At 47.7% G+C, this 19375-nt stretch overlaps 1 protein-coding gene across 1 annotated transcript in view; it reads left to right on the plus strand.

Annotated features, from left to right (window-relative positions):
* Positions 1-19375, plus strand: part of LOC137433138 (sodium/potassium-transporting ATPase subunit beta-1-interacting protein 3-like) — a 303574-nt gene that overhangs the window by 201061 nt on the left and 83138 nt on the right. The window contains exon 3 of the mRNA XM_078783348.1: positions 13447-13527. Within this exon, the coding sequence (XP_078639474.1) occupies positions 13447-13527 (81 nt within the window). The remainder of the gene's footprint in view (positions 1-13446; positions 13528-19375) is intronic.

Genomic DNA, 19375 nt, shown 5'->3' on the forward strand with positions numbered 1-19375 from the left:
AGGGGCAGGGCAGCTAAATATTAATAATGGGTCTGACTTAGGGGCAGGGCAGCTTAATATTAATAATGGGTCTGACCTAGGGGCAGGGCAGCTTAATATTAATAATGGGTCTGACCTAGGGGCAGGGCAGCTTAATATTAATAATGGGTCTGACTTAGGGGCAGGGCAGCTTAATATTAATAATGGGTCTGACTTAGGGGCAGGGCAGCTTAATATTAATAATGGGTCTGACTTAGGGGCAGGGCAGCTTAATATTAATAATGGGTCTGACTTAGGGGCAGGGCAGCTTAATATTAATAATGGGTCTGACTTAGGGGCGGGGCAGCTTAATATTAATAATGGGTCTGACTTAGGGGCAGGGCAGCTTAATATTAATAATGGGTCTGACTTAGGGGCAGGGCAGCTTAATCTATCTATAATTCCAGTAATCTCTGTGTGTATGTGTGTGTGTATGTGTGTATGTGTGTGTGTCTGTGACCGCTCTTTCTCGACAACCACGGGTCCGATATACTTGAAACTTGCCAGGTATATTGCTGGGGACCCGAGGATGTGCCTTTTCAAGGTTTCATATTAATCGGAGAAGTAGTTACCGAGCTATGGCGATTTATTTACCAAACTCCGCAAGCCGTTCGCTTTGGACCAAACCATTTCATGTAAAGAGAGGGGGGGGATTGTCACCGTACTCGCAAGCCGTTCGCTTTGGCTTTGCGAATGGACCAAACCATTTCATGTAAATAGAGGGGGGGGGGATTGTCACCGTACTCGCAAGCCGTTCGCTTTGGCTTTGCGAATGGACCAAACCATTTCATGTAAATAGAGGGGGGGGATATAATTTTAGATATATATATAGTACGGGCATGCCCTAGTATTAATAATGGGTCTGACTTAGGGGCAGGGCAGCTTAATATTAATAATGGGTCTGACTTAGGGGCAGGGCAGCTTAATATTAATAATGGGTCTGACTTAGGGGCAGGGCAGCTTAATCTATCTATAATTCCAGTAATCTCTGTGTGTATGTGTGTGTGTATGTGTGTATGTGTGTTTGTCTGTGACCGCTGTTTCTCGACAACCACGGGTCCGATATACTTGAAACTTGCCAGGTATATTGCTGGGGACCCGAGGATGTGCCTTTTCAAGGTTTCATATTAATCGGAGAAGTAGTTACCGAGCTATGTCCAAAAAACGATTCAACCAATCAGAGAGCAGCGAGCTATCACGTGTGCCGAACGTGGCGAACAGACTCTGCCTCGGACGGCACATTTGAGAGCGTATTCATTTATTTCACGTTGGCAAACTATGTTGGCGCTATGTTGGCGTTAAACTATGTTTTAAAACTAATTAAAACTAATTTGCGATTCATCGTAACTGCGATATGCGACCTTCCGGACAGTCAAATGAGGACGTCACTTCCGGACAGTCAAATGAGGACGTCACTTCCGGACTTACAGATAGTCATAGTGACGACGTACTGATGCTGAACGTGGCGAGCAGACGCTGTAAGGTACGATCGATTGTAGTACACGTTTATAATAACTCTGCCGATACAGGCCCGATTAACTGCAGCGCCATCCGAGCTGCGGCGTCGGGACGATACATTCATTGTACGGTCACATCACGCACTTACGGGCACGCCCATGGGCCCATGGGCACGCCCATGCATGCATGGGCGAAGACATTTTTTTAATTTTTTTTGGCAAGGAACGGGCACCCACGTACGGGCACGTCCTAGTATTAATTAATTGGTCTGACTTAGGGGCAGGGCAGCTTAATATTAATAATGGGTCTGACTTAGGGGCAGGGCAGCTTAATATTAATAATGGGTCTGACTTAGGGGCAGGGCAGCTTAATATTAATAATGGGTCTGACTTAGGGGCAGGGCAGCTTAATATTAATAATGGGTCTGACTTAGGGGCAGGGCAGCTTAATATTAATAATGGGTCTGACTTAGGGGCAGGGCAGCTTAATATTAATAATGGGTCTGACTTAGGGGCAGGGCAGCTTAATATTAATAATGGGTCTGACTTAGGGGCGGGGCAGCTTAATATTAATAATGGGTCTGACTTAGGGGCCGGGCAGCTTAATATTAATAATGGGTCTGACTTAGGGGCAGGGCAGCTTAATATTAATAATGGGTCTGACTTAGGGGCCGGGCAGCTTAATATTAATAATGGGTCTGACTTAGGGGCAGGGCAGCTTAATATTAATAATGGGTCTGACTTAGGGGCAGGGCAGCTTAATATTAATAATGGGTCTGACTTAGGGGCAGGGCAGCTTAATATTAATAATGGGTCTGACTTAGGGGCAGGGCAGCTTAATATTAATAATGGGTCTGACTTAGGGGCAGGGCAGCTTAATATTAATAATGGGTCTGACTTAGGGGCAGGGCAGCTTAATATTAATAATGGGTCTGACTTAGGGGCAGGGCAGCTTAATATTAATAATGGGTCTGACTTCGGGGCAGGGCAGCTTAATATTAATAATGGGTCTGACTTAGGGGCAGGGCAGCTTAATATTAATAATGGGTCTGACTTAGGGGCAGGGCAGCTTAATATTAATAATGGGTCTGACTTAGGGGCGGGGCAGCTTAATATTAATAATGGGTCTGACTTAGGGGCATGGCAGCTTAATATTAATAATGGGTCTGACTTAGGGGCATGGCAGCTTAATATTAATAATGGGTCTGACTTAGGGGCAGGGCAGCTTAATATTAATAATGGGTCTGACTTAGGGGCATGGCAGCTTAATATTAATAATGGGTCTGACTTAGGGGCAGGGCAGCTTAATATTAATAATGGGTCTGACTTAGGGGCGGGGCAGCTTAATATTAATAATGGGTCTGACTTAGGGGCGGGGCAGCTTAATATTAATAATGGGTCTGACTTAGGGGCAGGGCAGCTTAATATTAATAATGGGTCTGACTTAGGGGCAGGGCAGCTTAATATTAATAATGGGTCTGACCTAGGGGCAGGGCAGCTTAATATTAATAATGGGTCTGACTTAGGGGCAGGGCAGCTTAATATTAATAATGGGTCTGACCTAGGGGCAGGGCAGCTTAATATTAATAATGGGTCTGACTTAGGGGCAGGGCAGCTTAATATTAATAATGGGTCTGACTTAGGGGCAGGGCAGCTTAATATTAATAATGGGTCTGACTTAGGGACAGGGCAGCTTAATATTAATAATGGGTCTGACTTCCAAAATTGCCACTTGTTAGTGTCGTTACAGTGAACGTGAAATTACAAATACAGTTTACGTTCATTATTTAATCACCGTTGTTTTTTGTTTTAGCCTAATTTTTAGCCTGTCCCCTGCACAGCGTGTGTGTGTGTGTGTGTGTGTGTGTGTGTGTGTGTGTGTGTGTGTGTGTGTGTGTGTGTGTGTGTGTGTGTGTGTGTGTTTTACTCAGCTCTTGGTCCAAGGCAGTCAACTGTTAATCCTTCATTTGTGAAAAATCATATTTTAAAGTTGTTAATCTGATTTGAAAAAGGATGCAGCCAATGACGTCACTATGCAAATACCGCGATGTCTGCCGTGGCTGGGGGAAGAAATCCACGCACTTTATCTTTATACTCATGTTTAAATACGAGATGTTTTTATCTTAATTGTAAACTACTGAAAAAAAGAAAGGTGGGGGCATTGACCCTCCCCCCTGCCCCTCCCCCCGCCCCCCTCCAAACCTCGCCGGTGGGGAAGTGCCGTCACCACCGTCACATCCCGGAAAACACTGGGTACCAGTGACGTCATAACAATGGCGCTGCTTTTCTCACCGTACTCAGCGGGGCATTTCCTCAAGCGGAATTTCCTCCTCCCCATGGATGCCAACCGATGGGGATTGTTCGTGCTTTATCCTTTTCAAGCAAGGAAGCAGCACGTACCATTTTAAAGTCTTTTGTATGACTCGAACCAGTCCGTACTGGATGGTTGTTTTTAGGAGACACCATCTCTTTACTGGAGGGCCGTTGGCTCCCTACCGGAGATCATCCGACCTTTGCCCGGTGTTGTTTTTAGTCCTGGCAGGGTGTCGCAGTCACCCTCCCCTCTAGCAATGCCAGTGAGGGGTGTCTGTCTAGTGCTAGTCGCTGACAACCCGACCATGCGGCAGGTGCACTGGGTTACATGTTACCAGTAACAGTCCCAAAAGACTGGCCTGATCAAAAGATCATTCTGACAAAAGACTAACTTTTACTATGAGAATAGGGAGAAGACAAATTAATTTGGTTCAAAGGTCAAAGTCGCATAAAATCGTCAATTTTCATCCCATAGACCTGAAATTTAAAAACTTTCATTTTGGGTCATGAATTTGTTAATCAAAATCCAGAAACCACTTTTCTTTAAGGATCCAAGTCAAAGTCGCATAAAATCGTCAATTTTCATCCGATTGACCTGTAATTTTAAGAACTTTCATTTTGGGTCATGAATTTGTTAATCAAAATCCAGAAACCACTTTTCTTTAAGGATCCAAGTCAAAGTCGCATAAAATCGTCAATTTTCATCCCATAGACCTGAAATTTAAAAACTTTCATTTTGGGTCATTAATTGGTTAACCAATCAAAATCCAGAAACCACTTTTCTTTAAGGATCCAAGTCAAAGTCGCATAAAATCGTCAATTTTCATCCGATTGACCTGTAATTTTAAGAACTTTCATTTTGGGTCATGAATTTGTTAATCAAAATCCAGAAACCACTTTTCTTTAAGGATCCAAGTCAAAGTCGCATAAAATCGTCAATTTTCATCCGATTGACCTGTAATTTTAAGAACTTTCATTTTGGGTCATGAATTTGTTAATCAATCAAAATCCAGAAACCACTTTTCTTTAAGGATCCAAGTCAAAGTCGCATAAAATCGTCAATTTTCATCCCATAGACCTGAAATTAAAAAACTTTCATTTTGGGTCATTAATTGGTTAACCAATCAAAATCCAGAAACCACTTTTCTTTAAGGATCCAAGTCAAAGTCGCATAAAATCGTCAATTTTCATCCGATTGACCTGTAATTTTAAGAACTTTCATTTTGGGTCATGAATTTGTTAATCAATCAAAATCCAGAAACCACTTTTCTTTAAGGATCCAAATCAAGGTCGCATAAAATCGTCAATTTTCATCCGATTGACCTGTAATTTTAAGAACTTTCATTTTGGGTCATGAATTTGTTAATCAAAATCCAGAAACCACTTTTCTTTAAGGATCCAATTCAAAGTCGCATAAAATCGTCAATTTTCATCCGATTGACCTGTAATTTTAAGAACTTTCATTTTGGGTCATGAATTGGTGAACCAATCAAAATCCAGAAGCCACTTTTCTTTAAGGATCCAAGTCAAGGTCGCATAAAATCGTCAATTTTCATCCGATTGACCTGTAATTTTAAGAACTTTCATTTTGGGTCATGAATTTGTTAATCAAAATCCAGAAGCCACTTTTTTTAAGGATCCAAGTCAAGGTTGCATAAAATCGTCAATTTTCATCCCATAGACCTGAAATTTTAAGAACTTTTAAGTTCTAAATCTAAAATCTTTTAAGAACTAAAAAAAAATTTTAAGAACCTAAGAATCCAATGGCTTGATCTCTGATCATCAATTTGGATTCAGACCAGGTCACTCTACTCTGGACATGCTGCTTCTCCTGTCTCAACAATGGATGGAGGTCCTCAATGCCAAACAGGAAATCAGAGCTGTCTCCCTCGACATATCACGTGCCTTCGATACGGTCTGGCACCCAGCTCTGCTCACCAAACTCTACTCCTATGGTATCCATGGAAATCTCCATGCATGGCTTGCGGACTTCCTCTCTGGTCGTAGTCAACGTGTGGCCCTGAATGGATTTCTCTCATCTCCCCTTCCTGTTCAGGCTGGAGTTCCCCAAGGCAGTGTGCTGGGCCCTGTGCTTTTTCTGGTCTTTATCAATGATCTCTCCGACTCTCTGGAAAATCCTCTCTATCTCTTTGCTGATGACTCCACTCTCTGCCGCTCCATTCCTCTTCCCTCAGATCGGCAGTCTGCAGCCTCCTCACTCTCTGAAGACCTGGACAAAATCACAGACTGGTCAAACAAGTGGAACATGTCTTTCAATCCTGACAAATCTCACACTCTTACTATGTCTCTCCGAAAAGATCGACTGGACAACCCTCCCATCTACTTTCTCAACAATCCTCTCCAAGAAGTTCTGTCGCTGCAGCTTTTGGGTCTCACTATCTGCCATGATCTTTCTTGGGAAAACCACATTTCCAAGCTGGCCTGCAAAGCCAGTCGCCGACTGGGCATCCTCCGTCGTGCGAAGTCCTTCCTTGGCACACCTGAGCTCCTCACCACGTACAAGGCTTTCATCCGCAGCTCAATGGAATACTGCTCTCCCCTCTGGGCTGGTGCTCCTGCCTCACACCTAGCTCGTCTTCACGCTGTTGAAAGCAAAGCATTCAGAATCATTGGAATCTCCCGTGATGAAGCTAACTCCAAGGGCCTCTCACTCACTCACCGCAGGCAGGTTGGTGGTCTTTCCGTCTTCTACCGACTCCTCTCCGGCCTTGCTCCCCCAGCTCTGTCTGTGCTCTGTCCCCCAAATATTCCTACAGGTCGCACAAGATCTGCCAGCAAGCCTCTGATGGTTAAACTGCCGAAATCTCGGCTCTCTGCTCACCTTCACTCCTTCATTCCTCTTTTCTCCCGCCTCTGGAACAAACTCCCACACTCCCTTCAATCCCACTCCTCCCTCCAGGTCTTTAAAACAGCTGTTCACCACCATCTCTTATCTTCCCCCATCCAAAACCTTGATCTTTTCTACCCCCACTAATTCAATTACACCCCAGATCCACCTTGTTTGTAATTCCAACTTCTTTCCTGGTAGTCCTGGCAGTGTCCATATGTTTTATGCCTCTCCCACCCCCTTTCCCATGCCTCCCCCCCAAAGCCCTCTCCCTCCCACAGATCTCTCGATGTCTCCATGTCTCTCGGTTCCTGCTCTAAAATGTTGTGTTGTGTTGTGTTGTGTTGTGTTGTGTTTGTGTCCTTCCCCCTCTCTCCCCATCTTGTCTACCGCTCCCGATGTTATTTGTTCTATGTGTCGGTTTGTCGGTTATGTGTCGGTTTGTCGGTTTGTCTTTCTGTGTGATAAATGTTCGCTCTTTCACGAGCCTCGATCTTTTATACAAAAAAAAAAAAAAAAAAAAAAAAAAAACTTTCATTTTGGGTCATGAATTTGTTAATCAATCAAAATCCAGAAACCACTTTTCTTTAAGGATCCAAGTCAAGGTCGCATAAAATCGTCAATTTTCATCCGATTGACCTGTAATTTTAAGAACTTTCATTTTGGGTCATGAATTTGTTAATCAAAATCCAGAAACCACTTTTCTTTAAGGATCCAAGTCAAGGTCGCATAAAATCGTCAATTTTCATCCGATTGACCTGTAATTTTAAGAACTTTCATTTTGGGTCATGAATTTGTTAATCAAAATCCAGAAACCACTTTTCTTTAAGGATCCAAGTCAAAGTCGCATAAAATCGTCAATTTTCATCCGATTGACCTGTAATTTTAAGAACTTTCATTTTGGGTCATGAATTTGTTAATCAAAATCCAGAAACCACTTTTCTTTAAGGATCCAAGTCAAGGTCGCATAAAATCGTCAATTTTCATCCGATTGACCTGTAATTTTAAGAACTTTCATTTTGGGTCATGAATTTGTTAATCAAAATCCAGAAACCACTTTTCTTTAAGGATCCAAGTCAAAGTCGCATAAAATCGTCAATTTTCATCCCATAGACCTGAAATTTAAAAACTTTCATTTTGGGTCATTAATTGGTTAACCAATCAAAATCCAGAAGCCACTTTTTTTAAGGATCCAAGTCAAGGTTGCATAAAATCGTCAATTTTCATCCCATAGACCTGAAATTTTAAGAACTTTCATTTTGGGTCATGAATTTGTTAATCAATCAAAATCCAGAAACCACTTTTCTTTAAGGATCCAAGTCAAGGTTGCATAAAATCGTTAATTTTCATCCGATTGACCTGTAATTTTAAGAACATTCATTTTGGGTCATGAATTTGTTAATCAATCAAAATCCAGAAACCACTTTTCTTTAAGGATCCAAGTCAAGGTTGCATAAAATCGTCAATTTTCATCCGATTGACCTGTAATTTTAAGAACTTGCATATTGGGTCACAGAATTGGTTCACCAATCAAAATATAGATGATTGTTTTTTTTAGATCAAAAGGTCAAAGGCTGCATACAATCATCAATTCCCATTTCGTATTTTTTTTTGCTGTTTTCATCATGTTTAGCATGCGGAAGAAGTAGATGTCTGAATACAAAGCGAACGTGGACAGACTTTGCATTTCTAGATGCTTTCTAGTTATATTGCGTTTCCATGTGCAAGTAATGCCCAGGCCATGAGTGGCGTTAACTGCAATATAAATCTGCTCAATAAACATACAAGATCCAACTAAAACATCACGACATGTGGTTTTATTGACTATGCATAACCAATCTGACTGACTCTGTGGCCATTTTATAACCTGTAAAGCCTTCCTGTGCCATAATCACGGCTTCAGCCATAATTCCCCCCGCCATCAAAGGGTGGACAGATATTATATTTTCGCACAAGTTTGTCTTGTTTGTTTGTTTGTCTGTGAGCAGGATATCTCAAAAAGTTGTGGACTGATTCGGACTAAACTTGGTGGACAGGTTGGATATGTGACCAGGACGAATTGATTCGATTTGGTGAAGATCCGAATATGGATACTAGAATTTTTTTCATGATTCTTCCCATTGAGAGATAGTGCCAAAATGATATTTAGCACGATATCCGAAAATATAATGGATGGATTGTGACAAAACATGATGTGGATGAGTTGGGTACGTGACGAGAAGAAGTCGATTAGATCTTGGTTTAGGTCCGGATGCAATTCCGCACTATCAGTGGGATACAAAACGTAAACTGTTAATCCTGATGAAGGTATGCAAAAACTAAGACTTGAACACTGCACATGGGTATTTTGATATCTGGTTTTGATAGGTGGAGTTGTCCTCCATTCCCCACATGGGGCATCCACTATTTCGTTCATATGCCGTTGTTGTGGTTGTCGAGACACTGGTTGGCATTGCAACTTATCGCACAGACCCAGACACTTAGTACGGCTGATCGGTGAAATATTTGGGAGAATTGTGCCTTTGATGATACAAGCACGAGAGTTGGCACACAGTTAGAGTATGCCCTAAGGAAGATATTTGGCTATAGGGCCATCGCAGCTTTGTCCTGTGACAATAATGGCGCCCATTTCTTTCTTTTTTAAGGACACATCTGCGCAAGGCAAGTTTTTCTTTTCAAAGAAAAAAGGATGTCCTATTACTTTTGGCAGGAGAGCGTTAACTAATGCGTAAAGCTGTCGGTAAGCTCTCAGCATGACTTTAAAAGTAAAAATGCCATGCATGAGGTTCCAGCCCATGGAAATTTTCATATTGATCAATGAACACCAATGGACACCATCAACTCCCTTTCCACTCTCGTACAGTGTTACGCAGAAAAACGGCGATGTACCCATGCAATGTCAAACCTTCCCCAAACACTGAACTTAATTAAATAGTTCATAGAACATGAAACCCCATGCAGTGTTCAAGTTAATACTTCAATTTAAATAAAATAATGATGTTAAAGATTGATTTTAAAAATTCCGGAAGTTTAGAGATACTGATGAAGTCTTATACAACCATCCTTATACACTACTAAGACGACGCTGAGTCACAGTTTAGGAGATTGAGGCTTTATTGATCACCATACATAGAGTGCAGCATCAATCAGCATTGTACATAGTATTGTTATGTTTGTGGGGGTAGGAGATGAAATGCTTTAGTGAAGTCAGGAATGTATAGTTTAGCATGGACCGTGTGACGTGTAGAAAGCCCATTTCGATGTACATAAGCAGGGTAAACGTGCAGGTTAAGTGTTTGCATGTCGCCATAAGGGGCATGGCTTTTGTGTTAACTAGTTCAAGGGTTTAAGATTAATAAACCCCAGTGTGTAATTGGCCCCCTGTGATTTTTCCCTTTGTTCTTATAAAGTTCACTCGGCCAGCCATGCAATCGGCACATTGCCACAACCACACCGACAAGTCCGACAGAAACCCGAACATTTTCCGATCGGCAAGGGAACCCCGCCCCCAAACATTCTCGATGGGTGTCAAGAAAGGCCGTGAGGCCCCAGCCCGAAGGGAATGATTGGTCATGGCCATGGACTGAAGTGGTGGGGCGTGGGGATTGGTTTGAGTGTGACGTCAGCAAGAAGAGGGGATGTGCGTTTCCCCCCTCTCTCGCTCTCTTGGTTCTGGATTCGTGGTGAGTGGATGCTTTTGTCCCCGGCTCTCGGCTGCGGCTGGAGTTTGTGTGCTTTCGGAGGGGAACTTTGTGGAGCCCTCGCCGCGTTGAAGAAGGGGGGATTGGAGCTGGGGACCATGTTGTGCTGGCTGGCCCAGGATTGAGGGGGAGACGTTTTGTATGGCTGCTGCACAGCTCGGCATGCTGGCGCGATTGACCGGCGCCATTGTTGGGCCCTTCGATGCGCAATCCTCTCGCCGACTGATCCCCACCAACATGCTCGTCGGGACCAGAGCTGGGTGCTTAATCATCAAACATTTATTTCCTTTTATCTCATTCCCCTGTCTGTATCTGAGTCAGAGTGGAGACATCCCAAGTAGTACAATAGTTTTTACGTCGCATTTATTTCACCTGGGTTGAAATTATTTATAATAAACCCATTATTTGTGCATTTCATTTCTTGTCTTGTTTCGTTTCTTTGTTCTGTGTGTTTGGATTAACCCCGTGTGTTCACAATTATATAAGGCTTCGGGACTCTCCCACGTGCACCAAAGAAATTCCCGCCAAGTTTAAAAATAAGCCTCGGAGTTAAAGCAACGTTTGGCTATCTGCCGCCCGTGCGGGACAATGTAATCTCATTAAGTTGTGGACGGAATCGGATGAAACTTTGCGGACAAGTTGGGTGTGTGAGAAGGACGAATCGATTCAGTTTTGGTGTAGATCCGAATACAATATTTTTTTTATTTTTAAAAGTGATTCTTCACCATTGATTGATGGGGGGAAAAAACGGTAGATAACATGATACTAATACTTTAAAAAGTTGTGGATGGATTTTGACAAAACTTGGTGGATGAGTTAATTGGGCAACAAGAATAAGCTATTGGATTTTGGTTCATGTTCGAATCCAGATCTGGCCTATCAGTGGGATGCAAAAGGTAAACTGTTCAGCCTGGAGGAGGTATGCTCTCTACCGAGTGCCGTTCTAGTTGCGATATCTTCTCACCTCTGAGCTGTTTTTACCGCAGCTCCATGAATAATTTTAATTTAATCTTATTGGAAGTTCGCTCTTGTACTCGTACTGATTACTGTCATGCAGACAGAATTTGACGGTGTCATTTGAACAAAAGAAGACCTTTTTTGGTTAAGGGCTACAATAGCCATCATGTGAAGTAAAAGTACAACTTATGTAAGTGATTAGGTGTATAGATATGGTGGATTTTTGACCCTCCCCCCCCCTTTCCCCATTCCTCTCTCCAAACATGTACCTTTTTCACTCCCCTTACTCTCATCTTCTCCCAAACTTCTTTCCTTTCTTTCCCCACCTCTCCCACACTCACTTAGCCTCTCTGTTTCTCTCTCACACTCCCTTTCTCTCCTATTATCCTCAATTCTCTACATTTTCTCAATTGCTCCAGTTCTACTTTTATGCATCTTCTCAACTGAGCCTCCACACACAGCACAATATAATAAATTGATGTGATCCTTGACGTTACACCAACTCCCACTCCCTCGAACATGGTATCAACTTCCAAGGTCGAATGATGTCATCCCTCCCTTGCTAGTCCTGCCCCCTGAAATGTTCCACCCTTTTCCTTAACCCTGAGGTTTGTTCACCTCATCTCTCCTGTATAATCTTTCCTTTAACCAGACTCGGTGGTGTAATTAATTGTTGGAGTGTCAGCTCTGAGTCTGGGAGGACGTCAGTGGTTCAAATCATGTCTGAGTCACACCAAAGACTTTAAAAATGGTACGCACTGCATACTTGCTTGGCACTCATCAATTAAAAGAATACAGCACAGACAAACAACCATAAGTTGGCATGCATGGGGAGGAGGAAATTTCTCTTTCATTGCTCCACTGTGGGTGAAGAGAAAGGCAACGTCCTCATAAAAGATGGTGTCGTGGGTACGGTACTCAAAAGTTTTGGGAACTACAAGCTCAGTTGCTGTTTGTCTGAAAAATACATGTAAATGCTTCATGTATTTGTCTACATCGTGATGTGCGATTTGTGTCTGCAGAAGCAGCAGCTCCACTATGAACCATATTATATATATATATATATAATTTTTTTTTTTTTGCATACAAGATCGAGGCTCGTGGAAGAGCTAACATTAATCACAAAAACCAAAAACGGACACATAAAACATACAATAAAAGGAGCGGGAGACAAGATGGATGGAGAGAGGGAAGCACACAAGCACAACAACTGTAGAAAAGAGGGACATTGGGAGATCTGTGGGGGGAGAGGGCTTGGGGGGAGGGAGCAGGGGAAGGTGTGGGGAGGGGTGGGAGTGTTGAGAGAGGTATAAAACAAATGGACACTGATAGGACATCCAGGAAAGAAGTCTGTATTTCAAAAAAGTCGATCTGGGGTGAATTAACGGGGATAGAAAAGATCAATGTTTTGGATGGGGGAAGATAAGAGATGGTGGTCAACAGCTGTTTTAAAGACCTGGTGGGAGGAGAGGGATTGAAGAGAGTGTGGGATTTTGTTCCAGATGTGGGAGAAAAGAGGAATGGAAGAGTGAAGGTGAGCAGAGAGTCTTGATTTTGGCAGTTTCACCAGAAGACGGTTGCTGGCAGATCTTGTGCGACCTGAAGGAATATTTGGGGGACAGAGCACAAACAGAGTTGGGGGAGCAAGGCCAGAGAGGAGTCGGTAGAAGACAGAAAGACCACCAACCTGCCTTTGGTGAGCGTGTGAAAGGCCCTCAGAATCAGCTTAATCACGGGAGATACCAATGATGTACCTCAGAACCTTAGACCCTATAAAGGCAAAACAAATCCTCCCTTGATCTTTTGCTCTGACAAAGGGTAATACTTGAAATGTCTTCTTATTTCCCACGGTGGTAAACGTATACCTTCTCAAGCCCTTTTTGGGAAGATCCATTGTTTGTTGCCTCTTCCTTTGACACAGTGTGTCCCTAGTCTACACCAATATTAGTTGGTGTACTTCGTTAATAAATCAATGGTCTGCCAGTTGACACATTCTGTAATCGATTTACTCAAGTAAGTGTAGCGAAACTAAATGTACGAATTTGATTTGGAAAATGAGATGTGCCTAAGATATGCCCGCTTTGATAAATGATTTCTCGCTGTTGCAATCTTCTCATTCATTTGTATTTGTGTGTGTGCTTGTGTCCCATAGTACGCAGTATGGATGGTTCTTTGGATCACTTGGAATGCATTCCTCATTTGCCTCTACCTAGAAGTTGGTGGTTTATCAAAGGTATGTCAATAATTTTTGAAATTCCTTACTTCCGTTCACAGGTGGACAGCGAGAGGAGAATGTTTTTTAAAATGCAGTAAAAAGTTGAAATGCATAAAAAAACTCTTTCAATCCAATCCTATTTTTAGTACCTGAGTCATTTTGAATGTGAGCGGCTTGGTGGTGGAGTGGGTAAAACCTTGCTGGGTTGTGGAGTGGGTTAGGCTTTGTTCGTGAGGCTTTGTTGTGGATTAAATTTCAATCACTGGTGTGCGTTCGAGTCCGAGGATTGGTTCCTCGCCACAGAAAAAATTGCATCTTGTCTCATGCACTCCATCACTGTGGCAAAAGTATAGGCCTCCACCACCAATCAAAATGCTCATCTTAACCACACACCGTAAGCCAGTTCTTAATTTCTCAGGTGACTCATTGTTTATGAAAAATGTTCCAGAAACTTCCTTCAAGTAAAGCTTTCGTCTGAGCTGTAGACAGTATGAAAAGAAGGCTGTTCAAAGTTCAGAGTTCTAGAACATTTTTCAAAGTTCAGAGTTCAAATGCAAAGTTTTGTGTTACCTGGGAGGCCTCCATAGTAGTGTCATAGGCTGTGAGCGTTTTGGTATACCAGCACAGAAGACCCTTCGTTTCGCTGATTGGTTTCATCAAAAGGCAGCATGTTATACTTCACAAACATATTCCATGTGTATCTGTGAATCTCATTGAAGATGCAAAATGAAGTGAAACATGAAAAAAAGGATATTTTATAATATGTCGTTGTTGTTGTTGTTGTTGTTGTTGTTTTTGTGGTTGTGTTTGTTGTTGTTTGTGTGCTTCTTTCCATGTACTATAATATACTTTTCCATTGTTTCGAGAAGCATTGCTATACTATGTACAATTTTGTGTGCTCCTTACACTTTACACGTCTGTAACACTTTATTTTAAATGGTACCTGCTGTCATAAATAATAATAATAATAATGGTACCGTTGGACTGCTACATTAAGCTCCAAGTCATGATAAAAGAAATCCTTCTGATTAAACGGGCATGACATTTTACAACTTTGAAATATTTGTTCCAGGTAAATCTATTTTCAGCTTTCCAATGGAACCATTTTTATTACTCGACGACAGCAAGAACCCTTTCAAATAAAGCATGACAAACACACACACACACACACACACACACACACACACACACACACACACACACACACACACGACATATACGTGACATATGTATGTTACACACACACGTGCACACATACACATACACGAAGGTGGATGCTTTGCGACCTGGGAGGCTTTCCGTTCCACCTTCTGAATCTTGCACTTGGAGTTAACAACCAACGACACATAAACACTCACGGACCCTGCTCTTTTAAGTAATAGATGTTCAGGTAGGCCTTGCATCACTCCGGTTCAGCACCATGACTCAAGTTCACAGTTTGGTCAACTGGGACTCACGTTCAATCAAAGTTGAAGTCCACACAATTAATGTGACTTTTACATTTTGATCAGCAGTGTGTTTATCAACTATACTTTCATTAGTACTTTCAGCAAAATGGATCATCAATATTCAAGTAAAATAATACATTGAAGCGCGATGCTGCGCGCGCTAATGCTTACGCAAGGAGCAAGCGGACAACGCGGTTCATAAAATAGTCTTTATTGAAAGTACTCAAACTGCAGCACTGAGCTGCTCCGGGCTGCGCGCCCCGTGTATATCTTGAGGCCACGCCTCTCTCTCGGGCGTGGCCGCCGCCCACTTGGTGCGCGGAATGATGTCACCACGCCAGTGGGCTTTCGTGTCCGCCACACGCGCCCCCCTAGAATTCCCGCGCACCTGGAGGGCCAGTTTGCGGGGCAAACGGATGACCTGGCCGAAGCGCCCCCTGGCGATCGGCGGCGGCCGGGGTGCAGGGATGCCAGGTGGGATGCCTCTGGCTGCCCCTGGGATGGGTGCAGGACTGGGGGGCGGCATGGTGGCGGGGCTGGGCGGTGCCGGGGGTCCGCCCGCAGGGGGGCGGCCCCGACGCGGGGGTCGGGCCACTGGCGGTGGATGGTCCACGTCGAGGTGGGCCGGCTTGAGGCGGTCTACAGAAACGCGGTCAGGAGTACCGCCGATGTCCAGGGTGAAGTGCTTCGCCCCGGTCTCCAGCACGCGGAAAGGCCCGTCGTACGGGGGCCGCAGTGGTGTCCGGTGGGCATCGTGGCAGACGAAGACGTACTCCACCGTGCGAAGCTCCGGGGCGATGTGCGTCGGTGGGTGCCCGTGGCATGCCGTTGGCACCGGGGCGAACCTCTGGGCGGTCTCTTGCAGAGCGGAGCGCTGCTGTGCCGCAGACCATGGTGCCGTGGAGTCGGGGAGGAACTCGCCCGGCACCCGCAGCGGTTGCCCGAAGACCAACTCCGCCGCGGATGCGCGCAGGTCCTCCTTGGGCGCCGTCCGGAGGCCCAGCAGGACCCAGGGGAGCCTGTCGACCCAGCCGCCGTCGCGGAGGGTGGCCCGGAGCGCGGCCTTCAATGAGCGGTGAAATCGCTCACACAGGCCGTTAGCCTGGGGGTGGTAGGTCGTGGTTCATTGCAGCCGGACCCCGAGCCCCTGCGCGACCGCCCCCCAGAGCTCTGAGGTGAACTGGGGGCCGCGGTCGGACGAGATGTCTGAGGGGGCGCCGAACCGGGCGACCCAGGTGGCGATGAAAGCCTGCGCGACGTCCGCCGCCGTCGTCGACGCCAAGGGCACGGCCTCCGGCCACCGGGTGGTGCGGTCCACCATGGTGAGGACGTGGGTGAAACCCCGCGAGGGAGGCAGAGGTCCCACCAGGTCCACGTGGACGTGGTCAAACCGGCGTTCCGGCACCGTGAACGGGGCCAACGGGGCCTGGGTGTGCCGGTGCACCTTGGCGCGCTGGCACGCGAGGCACGTCCTGGACCAGCCGCGGACGGCCTTCCGGAGGCCATGCCAGACGAACTTGTCGGCGATCAACCTTTGGGAGGCCCTCGCGCCCGGGTGGCACAGGCCGTGGATGGCGTGAAACACCTGGCGCTGCCAGCCCGCGGGCACGATGGGGCAAGGCCGCCCGAGGGAGACGTCGCACAAGAGGGCCGCGCCCACGCCGTCGAACGGCACCTCGTTGACACGGAGGCCCGTGACGGCGGTCCGCAAGGCCTGGACGTCGGGGTCAGCGGCCTGGTCCGCTGCCATCCGGGCATAGTCGATGCCGAGGTGGACTGCGTGGGCGACGGCCCGTTAAAGGCAATCCGCCACCGGGTTGTCCTTCCCCGCTACGTGCCGGATGTCCGTCGTGTACTCGGACACGGCCGTGAGGTGACGCTGCTGCCGGGCTGACCACGGCTCGGTGACCTTGCCCATCGCGAAGATCAGCAGCTTGTGGTCGACGAAGGCCGTGAACGCACGGCCCTCGAGCAGATGACGGAAGTGCCTGACCGCCAAGTGAAGCCCGAGCAACTCGTGGTCGAAGGTACTGTAACAGCGTTTGGGCGGGCGAAGCTGCTGGCTAAAGAACGCCAGCGGTTGCCAAGCTCCACGCACCCATTGCTCGTGCACCGCGTAGTCCGAGGCGTCGGTGGTGAGGGCGATCGGTGCATCGGGCGCCAGGTGCGCGAGCATGGTGGCATTAGCCAAGGCGAGCTTCGCGCCCGTGAACGCCGTGTCCATCTGCTCGGTCCAGGTAACGTCGCCTTTGCCCAGCTTACCTCGAAGAGCTTCGTGCAGGGGGCGCAGGAGCTGGGCGATACGGGGCAGGAACCGATGGTAAAAGTTCACCATGCCCAGGAACTCCTGCAGCCCTCTTATCGTGCGGGGGCGCGGAAACCCCTTCACCGCCTCCACCTTGGCCGGCAGGGGGACGGCTCCGTGCCTGGTGACAGGGTGCCCCAGAAAATCGATTACGGCGATGCCGAACCGGCACTTTGCGGGGTTCACAATCAGGCCATGCTGGCCCAGGCGTTCGAAGAGCGTGCGGAGGTGGCGTAGGTGCTCTTCTCGGGACGCGCTGGCGACGAGGATATCGTCCAGGTAGACGTAGACAAAATCCAAGTCACGCAGGACGCTGTCCATCAGTCGCTGGAACGCCTGAGCCACATTCTTCAGACCGAAGGGCATCCGCAGGAACTCGAAGAGTCCGAATGGCGTGATGACCGCCGTCTTCGGGACGTCCTCCGGCCTGACGGGGACCTGATGGTAGCCGCGTATGAGGTCCACCTTCGAGAAGAAGGACATGCCCGCCAAACGGGCGGAAAAGTCCTGAATGTGGGGGACGGGGTAGCGGTCGGGAGTGGTGGCGTCATTGAGATGGCGATAGTCCCCGCACGGTCGCCATCCCCCGCCGGGCTTCGGCACGATGTGCAGCGGCGACGCCCAAGCACTCTCCGAGCGCCGAACGATGCCGAGTCGCTCCAGGGTAGCGAACCCCGCTTTTGCCACCGCCAGCTTCGTCGGCTCGAGGCGGCGTGCCCGGGCGTAGACCGGTGGCCCAACGGTGGGGATGTGATGGGTCACCCCGTGCTTGACGGCCCCCGCCGAGAAGGTGGGCCGCGTGAGGGCCAGGAAGCCGGCGAGGAGGCGGGTGAATTCGTCCGCTGCCGGAAGCGTACAGATCAACGTGGCCGGAACCGAACCGTTCGGCAAGCCGCTTCGCAAGCCGCTCGGCGAGCCGCTCGTTGAGCTGCTCGAAGAGCTGGGCAGCGCACAAGCGAGCGAGCTGAACGTCTCGGCCTGGACAAGACGTCTGCGCTTTATGTCGACCAGGAACCCATAACGCACAGGAAGTCCGCGCCAAGCAATGCAATGGGCACGTCGGCAGTGACGAACGTCCATCGGAAAACCTGCCCTCCGAACCGCAGAGAGAGGCAGCGTTTTACGTACATACGGATGGGCGTCCCGTTCGCGGCAAGCAGCACGGGGCCCCCGCCCGCGGCGTGCTTGTCTGACATACCGGCGGGAACGACACTCACCTGCGCTCCCGTGTCGCACAGGTAACGGCGCCCGGATAAGGTGTCCGTTATGAACAGCAGGCTGCTCGTACGGCCGGCGCTCATCGCCACTATTGAGCGCCGGCCCGGGCGTTTCCCGACCTGTTGAAGGAGCATGGCGGATGACACTGCCGAGCCTCGTGGCCTAACGGCGTGGAACCAGCACCAGGTGGTGGAGCTGGAGGAGTGCGGCTGGCTCCGCCAGGCCGGTGGAGTTGGCGGTTTTCCCCGCGGTGGCGGTTTTCGCCGCGGCGGTGGGCGGGGCATGGCGGCGGTCACGAGGTGCGTATCAGCATGCTGCGTATGCTGTGTTAGCTGATGCTGTGGATCAGCATCATCAGCAGCATCAGCCTCGAGGTCCGTGACGGCCGCACCGACTCTCGCCCGCATATCCGAAGCCGCGAAGTACCTGTCCGCCTCGGCTGCCAATGCTCGGGGTTCCGTTAGCACGGTCCCGGCCAACGCGAGGCGAACCTGCGCTGGAAGTTGGCGACGGAAAAGCGCCCGGAATAGAGAACCGGGGGCTTTGTCGCCCAACAGTGACAGCATATGGTCCATTCGGACCGACGGGCGCGTGTCGCCGAGCTCGGGGAGATCCAGGAGGCGGTCGGCCCGTGCGTCGTCCGTGAGGCCGAACATGGCTAGGAGTAGCCGCTTGAGTGCCTCGTACTTGTGGCCGTCCGGTGGGTGGCGAAGGACGGACACAACTCGAGCGGCCGTGCCGGGCCCGAGGGAGGCGACGACGTGGCAGTACCGCGTGTCATCGCCGGTGAGGCGCCGAAGCTGAAATTGGGCTTTGGCTTGGACGAACCAGACTTCGGCCTGGGCCTCCCAAAATTCGGGAAGTTTAATCGACATTGCGTTGTTGTTTGCCATTG

Source organism: Myxine glutinosa, chromosome 8, assembly GCF_964187855.1.
Source record: "Myxine glutinosa chromosome 8, kmMyxGlut1.1, whole genome shotgun sequence".
Classification (NCBI taxonomy): domain Eukaryota; kingdom Metazoa; phylum Chordata; class Myxini; order Myxiniformes; family Myxinidae; genus Myxine; species Myxine glutinosa.